We start from the raw sequence: 12428 nt of genomic DNA, 5'->3' as shown, positions 1-12428 counted from the left end.
TTTTATCTCTTGTATAGCTAAGTAACTTTCTGCTGTGAGGGTAGGCAGTGCTTTGAACTTTCATTGATCGCTATCTCAAGCTCACTTCGTACTTCCAAAATTCTTTTGACTGTGTGGAACGAGCTGTTCCACCGAGTCGGCACCTCTCGTATCAGTATCAGCTCTTTTTTGTTTGCTCTTTTTGAACATTGCACAGTTTGTCACTGGTTAGTATAGAGTTAAGAAAGAAAGGCACAATAGCCTTTGTTTTCAATTAAATTTTTGAAAATGTTTCTGCTTTTAACAACTTTATGCTGTTAAGTTGATGGAGTGGACAAAACAGGGTGAATGTCGAATCCTTAAGATTTAGGCAACTTTTTCGTAACTGCAGCGTTGTCTGTAACCCACCACTACTGTCTTATCACGGATATTGTATTCTTGTAAGGTTTGATTGATGACCTGAAAACAATGTAATGTTAAAGTAACCTGACAATATATCCGAAATTTTACATAATATTGCCAAAAAATTTCTTTTTTCAGCGTCTTGTTATCTGAAAAATTACTTTCACATATAAAAAAATAATTTCATCTACATCTATGTGATTACTCTGCTATTTACAATAAAGTGCCTGGTAGGGGGTTCAACGAACCACCTTCAAGCTGTCTCTCTACCGTTCCACTCTCGAACGGCACGCGGGAAAAACGAGCACATAAATTTTTCTGTGCGAGCACTGATTTCTCTTATTTTATCGTGATGATCATTTCTCCCTATGTAGGTGGGTGCCAACAGAATGTTTTCGCAATCTGAGGAGAAAACTTGTGATTGAAATTTCATAAGAAGATACCGTCGCAACGAAAAACGCCTTTGTTTTAATGATTTCCATTCCAATTCACATATCATGTCTGTGACACTATCTCCTCTATTTCGAGATAATACAAAACGAGAGGCCCTTCGTTGTACTTTTTTGATGTCATCCGTTAGTCCCATCTGATGCGAATCCCACACCGCACAGCAAGACTCCAGAACAGGGCGGACAAACGTGGTGTAAGCAGTCTCTTTAGTAGACCAGTTGCACCTTCTAAGTGTTCTGCCAATGAATCTCAGTTTTTAGTTTGCTCTACCCACAAATTATCTATGTGATCGTTCCAATTTAGGTTACTCGTCATTGTAATCCCTAAATATTTAGTTGAATTTACAGCCTTCAGATTTGTGTGACTTATCGCCTAATCGAAATTTATCTGATTTTTTTTAGTACTCATTTGAATAACTTCACACCTTTCTTTATTCAGAGTCAACTGCCACTTTTCCCACCACATAGATATATTATCTAAATCATTTTAGAATTTGTTTTGGTCATGTGATGACTTTACAAGACGGTAAATGACAGCATCATCTGCAAATAATGTAAGAGGGCTACTCAGATTGTCTTCTATGTCATTAATATAGATCAGGAACAATAGAGGGCCTATAACACTTCCTTGGGTAACGCCGGATATTACTTCTGTTTTACTCAATGACTTTCCGTCTATTACTACGAACTGTGACCTTTTTGACAGGAAATCACGAATCCAGTCGCACAATTGAGGCGATACTCCGTAGACACGCAGTTTGGTTAGAAGACGCTTGTGAGGAACGGTGTCGAAAGCCTTCTGGAAATCTAAAAATATGGAATCAATTTGACATCCCCCGTCGATAGCACTTATTACTTCATACGTATAAAGAGCTAGTTGTGTTTCACAAGAACAATATTTTATGAATCCGTGCTGACTATGTGTCAGTAAATCGTTTCCTTCGAGGTACTTCATAATGTTCGAATACAGTGCATGTTCCAAAACCCTACTGCAAATCGACGTTAGTGATATAGGGCTGTAATTCAGCGGATTACTGCTACTTCCATTTTTGGGTATTGGTGTGACTTGAGCAATTTTCCAGTCTTTCGGTACGTATCTTTCTGTGAGCGAGTGATTGTATTTAATTGCTAAATATGGAGCTATATTATCAGCATACTCTGAGAGGAGCCTGACTGGTATACAATCTGGACCGGAGGCCTTGCCTTTATTAAGTGATTTAAGCTGCTTCGTTACTCCGAGGATATCTATTTCTATGTTTCTCATCTTGGCAGTTGTTCTTGATTGGAATTCAGGAATATTTATTTCGTCTTCTTTGGTGAAGGAGTTTCGAAAAACCTTGGTTAATAACTCTGCTTTAGTGCGCTGTCATTAGTGAATTCACCGTTGTTATCGCGCAGTGGAGGTGTTGCTTGCGTCTTGCCACTGGTGTGCTTTATGTATGACCAGAATCTCTTTGGGATTTCTGCCAGATTTCAAGACAGAAGCTCGTTGTGGAAATTATTAAAAGCATCTTACATTGAAGTACGCGCCGTATTTCGGACTTCTGTAAGACTTTGCTAATCTTGGGGATTTTGTGTTCTTTTAAATTTGGCATGCTTTTTTCGCTGCTTCTGCAACAGCTATCTGACCCGTTTTGTGTACCATGGGGGATCAGTACCATCACTTATTAATTTATGTGGTATATATCTCAATTGCTGTCGATACTATCTCTTTGAAAACATTCCACAACTTTTCTACACTTACATGATCAGATCGGAAGGAGTGAAGACTGTCTCTTAAAAAGGCGTTAAGAGCATTTTTATCAGCTTTTTTAAATAGATATACTTTGCGTTTCTTTTTGATGGTTGCAGGTGTTACGGTATTCAGCCTAGTAGCAACTGCCTTGTGGTCGCTAATCCCTGTATTCGTCACAACACTCACTATTTGTCCAGGATTATTTGTTGGTAAAAGGTCAAGTATGCTTTCGCAACCATTTACGCTTCGAGTGGGCTCGTGAACTAATTGTTCAAAATAGTTTTCTGAGAAAGCATTCAGTACAATTTCGGATGACGTTTTATGCCTGCCGCCGGCTTTAAACGTGTAATTTTTCCAGCATATCGAGGGTAGACTTAAGTCACCACCGACTAGAATTGTATGAGCGGGGTACTTATTTGAAATGAGATCCAAGTTTTCTTTGAACTGTTCAGCATCTATATCTTCTGAGTCGGGGGGGCGGGGGGGGGGGGGGGAGGAGGGGGCATGTCGATAAAACGATCCAATTAATAGTTTAGTCCGTTAGTCCGATTGTCAGGTATAGCCTCAACACATGCTATTTCACACGAACTATCTACTTCAATTTCGCTACAAGGCAAACTACCTCTGACAGCAATAAACACTCCACCACCAACTGTATTTAATCTATCCTTTTTGAATACTGTTAGATCGTTTGAAAAAAAATTCGGCTTAACTTATTTCTGGCTTTAGCCAGCTCTCTGTACCTATAACTATTTGAGCTTCAGTGCTTTCTATTAGGGGTTGGAGCTCTGGTTCTTTCCCAACACAGCCACGTCAATTTACAACTACAATACCAATCGTTTCTACAACTACCTTACTGTGTTTTACCTGCCCATTTTTAGACGGACTTCCCTTCTGTGGTTCCCTGAGACCCTCTAACCTAAAAAACCTCCCAGTCCCTTAACACAGCCCCCGCTACCCGTGTAGCCGTTTCCTGTATGTAGTGGACTCCTGACCTATTAAGCGAGTGAGCTCATTTACCTGGTGCACAAGTTTCAAACAAGGGGTTTCAGTATTAACGGCCAAGAGTTTAAGAAATATCTACAGGCTATGGAGTTTTGCAAAGACATTCCTGGACATTCACAGTTAACTCTTGGCAAGAAGAGATTAGTTTGGTCTCACATCCAGTGAAACATTAACATTTCGCCCGAATTACTTATGAATATGCACTGCAATACTGCGAAAGCAGATAACATGTAAATACAGCTGTATATTTTAATGATTATGTCCAGCCACCATAAAAATAAAAAAAGTTTGACATTGACGGATTGTACTTTTGCTGCATTAAGTTTTGCGGGAGCTGGTGTGTACTTGCAGGAACAAGCTCCGCTAATCGACCGCAACACGGGCGCCCAACATACGAATGATATTTGTGCTTCTGCAAAATCAGAAGTGACGCAGGGGCATTAGGATTGCGTCAGTGCTTTAGAATCGCTTTACCCATTAACATGTTCAAATAAAAACACTTGTAAGTACAATGAGGACTGAGAAACAGAAGAAGGCAGTAGCAGCTGTGTTTAATTAATAACGACAATGAGTGTACTTATTTTAAAATGCATTATACAGTACAATCAGAAACACTAAACAAATCTTTAAAATATCATTTTTACCTCTACTAACAGCGTTGCATTAGAACACCCATATTTGCATTTGTATTCCTTGCTACAGATAAGCAAGATCATACATTTGAAGATGAAAATCTGTGTAATGCACATTCATGAATCCATGTTATTTGCGTGTGAAGTTTTTGCCATAAGCATCTGATCGGTACGAGATGTGCGCGACCGTCAGTTGTCATCACCGGAAGACAAACAAAAAAATTCCCTCTTTCACGAACCCTCCCCCACAGCGACCAATCTATTAACAACATAGTTTATAAACAATTTAGACTGGTTAAGGTGCCACCATATTTGTTGTTGATTAAATACCTCCATACAAGCTACTTTCCCTCTGCACTGCAAACACATGGAGGTAATATGAACCGACAATTTTTCAGGCGCGAATTGTAAAAGAGTTACATTATAAACGATAGGACTATCGATAGTTAAACCAGACTACCGATGGAGACGACAGTGCATATGCTATCGATTAATCGGTAGTTTATCGATGTTTAAATAGCACCTGGCAGTAGGTGGCAGCACAATGCACGTTATATGAAAAACGTAGGTTTTTGGGGGTGTCCTGACACTTTTGATCACATGCTGTATGTTCCGTTGTTGGCGGTTGGCTAAATTTAAATTTAATAATCGAAGTCGTCGACTGTTGTTGCTATTACTTCCGGGGTATCAAATAATGTACAATTGCTGTACTAAAAAAATAAAAGCCGGATGAGGAGATCCGGATTTATGAGGACCGGATCAACGAGATTTCACTGCATTTGTTTTACTTAAAGCTATTCCAACAAGTTACAGTCCCAGCAGCGCGTCTCTGAATTTTTATGCTGTCTGTTGTCATGCATACTTGAAAAGTACGCTAACGGTGGAGCAGTATTAACTCCACCTGTTTGAGTCAAGAATTATTGATACTATGTATACAGTTCCCCTCACAGATGAACTGCAGTCCCTCAGAACTTTTCCAGTAAAACTAGGCCTTCTATTCGGCTTCCATTATACTGATTTTCTTATTTGTCCCATTTCATACAGTGTCATAGTTTTCCGCCTATATATTTCTTACGGTACCCTGATCCATAGCTGACGCACACTTGTACTGTGGCGCTCGACACGGAGGTAAGCGTGTTCGAATCCTGGTCGTCGAAAATTTTCTCTGCCAGTATTTGGCCGCAAGGGGAGCACAGGTGGTAGTGTAAAGTTACTGATCACCAGTCTTTCCACTAATACTCTTGGATTAAATTTCAATCCTCTCCTCAGCAAAGTGAGAGAATCTGACACTCTTGGTGATGATCCGTCCTTCGGATGGGGAAGTTAAGCTTGGTGGCTCCATTGGTGTTATTCAAGAGGAGTGGGCTCCTTGCTGGCACCGAGTTTCACCCTATCGCTTCCTTCACCCTTAACAACACAAATCCAACACTACGTGGTAAAGCACTCGTCGCAGTCATCCACACGACGCACACATTTGACACTGAGTGACATGTCGAAGGAAGGCATCCCCATGAGAGGTTTTTCTAGAACAGCAATACACGATTCCTGCATTTGATACCCTACGCTCATTCCCCGAGTACTTCTTCGGCTTCTACGGAAAGACGTGCTCAACGTATTCGCCATTAATCTTGTAATCAGATAGTATTTGATTCTTTCCGTTTGTTCTAGGCATTAGAGGCCTAGTTTAAGCGCGCCCTTACACCTATCGTAGAATTCCGTTGAATGTTTTAATCTAGCATGCCGTCTCATGAAACTCCAGAGGAACTGAACGAACTTTCTCAATATATCTGCCTTGTTACATCTTTCATCAAACCAATCTCCTTTTCAGAGAATACCGCATTTATACTATGCTCATAATACTGTACACACAGGCATAACTTTTAACTGAATCCAACCGCAACAGAAAAACTTCTGTCCGTCACCTTAATAGACCGAAGAACTTTTCACAGGTGATCAATAACGATATACAAGAGGATAGAGATTTTTTTCCTCGTGAGAAATGCCAAATAGAATAGAACATTCACAGACATTAAAACATTAGAACCTTTCGAGAAAGGAAAACGTAAATGACAAAGAACGATGATGGCACGATGACTTTGCAGTATGAATACAGATGTCAGTGAGTGAGATCGTTCACAAAAGCTTCTCTCCAGTTGTTACAGATCGCCGGCCGCGGTGGCCTAGCGGTTCTGGCGCTGCAGTCCGGAACCGCGGGACTGCTACGGTCGCAGGTTCGAATCCTGCCTCGGGCATGGGTGTGTGTGATGTCCTTAGGTTAGTTAGGTTTAAGTAGTTCTAAGTTCTAGGGGACTTATGACCTAAGATGTTGAGTCCCATAGTGCTCAGAGCCATTTGAACCATTTTTTGTTACAGATCAGCCTAGATAGAACATAATTTTCACAACCGCCACCAACAAACGCAGGAGAGCTTCTGTAAAGTGTGGAAGGTAGGAGACGAGGTACTGGCGGAAGTAAAGCTGTGAGGACGAAGCGTGAGTCGTGCTTGGATAGCTCAGTTGGTAGAACACTTGCCCGCGAAAGGCAAAGGTCCCGAGTTCGAGTCTCGGTCCGGCACATAGTTTTAATCTGCCAGGAAGTTTCACAAACTAAACAAACGGCGTTACCCACGCAGCTTAGTGGCGCAGATCAAAAGCAAGTACTAGATGAATAACGAGCCCAGACCTTTTTCCAGCTCCCTCACGGCAATGAGCACTCGAATAACATTGAGCTAGTATGCATTGAGGGATGAAATAGCGTGCTTCGCTTCAGGCATCGCACGGCTATAGCAGATTTCGTATGCTTCGCACTTACCTGTGTAGTGATCCTTTGCCCCAACAGACACAAAATCGCTGTCTGGTAAGCATACAGGGTCGACCCCAGCACCATCTTGGTCATCCCAACAGGCTCAATATCTTCCTGCAGCAACTGAAACAATCACCGCATGTTGCGCTTTTATCTGAAAAGAATAAAATTGGTTTCTAACACCAGACTTTTAAACTATACATTTCAGTAATCAGTACGTGTGTTATGATGTACAAATTGCTCATCAAATTAGCTCGTACGTTAAGCATCCCGCCATCAAAGAATGGCCTGGAAGTGCAACGGCGTCGTATACTTGTCTTTGTGATTAGAGCATAAAGAAATGTTTCACATTTGTTCGTGTCTCATGTAGTTTTGAGGAGTTTTTTCAGTAAATAAACCAAGAAGACATTTAACTGTCTTTGTCATAACGTTAATATTACAACTGTATCACATAAGAGTGTTACCTCACCATCAAAGGTTCCTTTTAGAATTATAAAATATTTTCTGCATAAATTATTTTAAAATGTATTGTTTCATTGAAAGACAGGAACGAAGCTATTGCTCTGATGCAGTCCCAAATAATATCCGAACTGAATGAAACTGCATAATTTACGCGTGCTAATTTTTTACGTTTCATTTCGTAAAGGTATTTCAATGCAATTGGTAATCAGAAAGTTTATATTTTTAGGGCATTTATATTAATTCGTTCACACAATGAATCTTTCTGCTTTCCATGGGAAAACGCTTTTCTAATTGTTGAAGTGCAACAAAAATTTACTTTACCATGTCAGCAATTTTATATGCAATGTCGTGATGTAAATGAATTAGGTAGAAGGAGCTATCTCTCATCAGACCATGCAACGTTCTGCCACTGCGCCAACTTCTAGTGCCGATGGTCACGCTCCCATTTCAGTCGTAGTTGCCGATGTCATGGTGTTAACATTGCCACGTGCTTGGGTAGTCGGCTGCTAAGGCCCATTGTTAGGAGTGTTTGGTGCACTGTGTGTTCAGACACGCTTTTACTCTGCCCAGCATTAAAGTCTGATGTTAGTTCCGCCACAGTTCGCCGCCTGTCCTATTTTACCAGCCTGTCCAGCCTATGACGTCTGACATCTGCAATGAGGCGTAGCCACCCAACCTCACGGCACCTGGACGTGGCTCAAAATGGTTAAAATGGCTCTAAGCACTATGGGACGTAACATCTGAGGTCATCAGTCCCCTAGACGTAGAACTACATAAACCTAACTAACCTAAGGACATCACAAACATCCATGCCCCAGGCAGGATTCGCACCTGCGACCGTAGCAACCGCGTGGTTCCGGACTGAAGTGCCTAAAACCGCTCGGTCACCGCGGCCGGCCTGGACGTGGTTTAACCTTGTTTTCGCCACGTGTTGAAGACACACACCACGGCGCTCCTCGAACACTCAAGTCGTGCAGTTTCCGAAATGCTAGTGTCGAGTCTACGGGCCATCACAATCTGCTCTCGGTCAAACTCAGGCGCACCTTCCCCATTCTGCACTCAAACAGCACGCTTACTGTTGCTACATGCACTGTGCGTGTGTCTGACTAGCAGTCTTTCCTAGCCAGGTGACACTGCTGTCGTCTGGATCGATCTATTTCGATAATAGGTCGGTGGTCGTTATGTTCTGGCTGACCAGTGTATGTCATTAATGGTAAGTGACAAAAGGCAAGGACAGGACTAGCAGTGCGAGAGTAGCTATCGTCGTGCGAGGACCAGATGAAACAGAGTTGACATTGTCAAACAATGGAAAATTCTGGATGGAATAATTTCAATATTATGAGAAGGATATATTGGTACTCATCATATAGCGGCGATGTCGAGTCGCAGATAGACACAACAAAAGGACTGTTAACAAGTAAGCTTTCGGCCAAACGCAGACGCACACGTACATTCACTCAAACTGAACCGACCCACACTTGGGTATTGTCTCTGGGTCCAGCCTCAGCAGCCACAGACAGTTGTCAGATGTGTGAGTTGCGTTTTCGTGAATGTGTACTTATGTTGTCTAATTTGTAAGAAGGCCTTTTGGCCGAAAGCTTGCGTGCTAACCGTCTTTTTGTTGTGCCTATCTGCGCCTCAACATCTCCGTCGTAATACTGACAGAGTTGACATTGTTGTAGTGTACGGTCTGAAGAGAGGTGTGATGGGTACGTTCATTGAACCTGCTCACTATATTTAGATCTTTCCATTGCTCTACAATTTTTACTCTCTGCACTTCCCTCTACTGGCAAATTTATTCTTTGATGCCACAAGATGTGTCCCATCTACAAAACCCTTGAAAATCGACAATTAGGTGAAAATAAACCTCAGTGGATTACATTTATGAGCAACGGACCATTCGGTTTTGGCAATGATGATAGTGGGTTTTCGCCATGGACCTCGAGGCATTTAGTTGGTGATTGCAGGTGTGTTCGTTGGCAATTGACCTGGAAGGAGTATAGGGATTGTGAAACAATGACTGATCTACAATTTTGCTTTAAGCCATGAGAACACATGCATCCAGAATGCCTGATTGCTGCCTAACGAGCGATGCGTAGGGAACAGTCCAGGTGATGGCTGCAACAGACAGATCTTCTAAGCCAAAACGAGACCCATTCTGATATATCTTCTTAAGATCTATCATCCTAAATACAGCTTCATAAATTAATTCTATGGGTTTTTGGGCTTGCAACCAGGTGAGATCGATATCTTGACACGATGTTTCTGGACACAATCAATCACCCACCTGTTGGTGAGTCTTACACTGCAAATAGCTGGTGCAAATTGGTGACTTCATACTGAAACAACAGTGATGTCTGCACGCTCTCCGTTGAATTGCGGGCCCACGAAGTTAAATTTTAGTGCTCAAGATGAAAAAAATTTGCTGTCACTGGACTTGTTTTTACTTGTAATTTTTTTTCTTTCTGATACCTATATACGTACGATGGATCATTTTATCCATAATGTAGAATAACTCGAGATGGAGATGAAACATTGCACAAAAGTTTAGACAAAAGTTGTAGATGGCAAAGAAGATCACACATTGCTGCTGATAGCCGTGACCTTGAACGTGATTTTCAAGGTGATTTATAGGTTGAAGTGATTTCTTTAATGGGAACCGTAAAATTTGATTCATGATTTGAAAAGCGCGGAAAATTTTACGCGTAAATGATTCGTTATTCAAGATTATAGCTAATTCAGTGAATATAATAAGCAAATATGTTTTTAGTTCTAAAGTGCGCGTCATTTATGACGGTGGCCGAGTTTAGGTTCGTTCTGCGCATCTGACGTCACAAAACACAGTCAGGCAATGAACAGAGAACTATGTTGCCAGAGCTCGACTGCAGTGCAGAGCACGGACGAGAGTCTTCAGTTTTAGAAACGTTCAGTCATAAATAAAGTAATTGAACAAAAGCAATGTCTTGATAACAGACTTTCTTTTATAGAAAGTTTGAAAAAAGCATTCTTTATACCAATTGCTTCATATTCTATTAATTAATTAAATCAAACAAGCAATAAGTCTCCTAATTCAGGCGATAGCAAGGACAGGTGTTTGTATCATTCTTACTAACCGCTTTTGCGCAATAAAGAACAGTGGCAATTGTTTATTTCCTATTGTACTTCGACGAAACGTGAGTAATTCATGGTCATACCAACAGTGTTTGTCGGTATTTTGCGTGACAATTTAAAGTCTTCCGGGAGATGTGTTGAACGACGAGCTCTGTTAGCATAATGGTTAAAGTGTTTGACTGCAAAGTGTAAGGTTTTGATTTCAAACCTTTTTCGGTGTTTAATATTTTCTTTATTTAAAAACAATATCGAAGTGTCTTACTTCATGAATTTTATTCGTTTGAATGTAATTTTTTGAAATTTCTAGTAGCAAACTAAAATCGACCATATGGAAACTATACGCTATGGACTTTTACCTCTGCAAACTCTTCAAAATTTCGTGCAATGGTTTACTACATCTAATGCTGCACAATAACTGCGTTGAACATCGAAACAAAATTAAATCATTTATGGGGGGGAAGATAACAGTCAAGAAGATGTGTAAAAATCAAATTCCTGGGTCAAATAGTTTTTGTGAAATCGAATGATAAAGCGTGTCAAAGCAGTCGAAACACCTTGTGTCTGCACAGGCGAGCAGTGCAATGATGACAAAATCGCGCACATCGCGGAATGCGGGAAGCACGTCTCTGTAGCAGCGAAAGGGTTAATGCGGCCGTGATGGCTTTACTTCATAAACTGCGCGCTCCCCCCTAAACGTAAGTTTGCGAACTATACGATGGCGCTGCTTCTCTTGGCGCGTACAACTGGCAACGCGGCAATCTCCCGCGTCTGGGCGGGCATGCGCGAACTGCCAAGATAAAAAGAATTCAGCTATAGTAGGGATTAATTAGAATAGAGGAGAGATACAGAAAAATACAATGTTAGATACAAAACGGAAAGGGCATCCCGAGGCACGAGCGGCGAGGGGACTCATTCAACGACTTGTAAATCAATGATCTACATTTTATTTATGTTCGTTGTGTCTTGCAAATGCCACAATAACATTTAAAGCCTGTGACGTATTTATTTTTGCCAATAAACACGTTAATTAAAACTTTCAAAATGCGACATCACAAATAGGGCTTTCCATGAAACATAACTTACCCTCCCATTGACCTTCGGAAATTACATTTAAAATCATAATTATTGGTAATGATACGTGCCATTATGCCCCTTCCAATCTGCTTCTTACATTGTCTTTTGCTTTAGCCCTCCTCTATTCCGATTTAATCCCTGCGAGAACTAAAAATATATTTGCTTACTTGTCCTTCATTGAACCTTGCCATGACCTTGAATAATGTACGTTACATACAGTATAAAATTTGTCGCTCTTTTCAAATCTTAAATAAAATGATGAGGTTCCCATTTTGAAAAATCACTTTAACCTCCAAATCACCTTGAAAAATCACGTTTAAGGTCACGACCATTAGTAGTAATGCGTGACCCTTTTTTGCCACCTACAACTTTTATTTAAAACATTTTGCAATATCTCATCTCAGTCCCGATAACTTCCCCATTATGTATCAAAAGTCTGATTTTCCAGTCTCATATTCTACAGACTGTGCGTTTCTTTTGTTTGAGGATGTAGATAAATTTTAAACTATCTGTCTGTCTGTCTGGTTCGACACTCCCGATCCTAGGCGCACAAAGAGCAATTCAGTTACGACTCAGGTGAAACTAATTGTGACAAGATCTTGTGACTCAACTCGCCTAATAAGCAAACGGATATTTAATTAGAACTGCTAATGTTTTGGCCCTGGATCTGCGTCTGACTGCGTACTTAGACAAATTCTCCCCTACATCAAACGTAAACTTGAGCATTTTCAGAGTTTCTACCGGTTCCAAAGAATTACTAGGATCTTTAGTTTTCGTG

General features: G+C 40.9%; 1 protein-coding gene across 1 annotated transcript in view; it reads right to left on the bottom strand.

Moving 5' to 3' along the window:
• Window positions 1–12428, bottom strand: part of LOC124545788 — a 110126-nt gene that overhangs the window by 52299 nt on the left and 45399 nt on the right. Inside the window, exon 5 of the mRNA XM_047124735.1 lies at window positions 7013–7126. Coding sequence (XP_046980691.1) covers window positions 7013–7126 — 114 coding nt within the window. The remainder of the gene's footprint in view (window positions 1–7012; window positions 7127–12428) is intronic.

This window comes from Schistocerca americana, chromosome 8 (genome assembly GCF_021461395.2).
Source record: "Schistocerca americana isolate TAMUIC-IGC-003095 chromosome 8, iqSchAmer2.1, whole genome shotgun sequence".
Lineage (NCBI taxonomy): Eukaryota > Metazoa > Arthropoda > Insecta > Orthoptera > Acrididae > Schistocerca > Schistocerca americana.
Note: the sequence above shows the minus strand (reverse complement) of the source record. Positions and strands in the feature narration are given on the sequence as shown.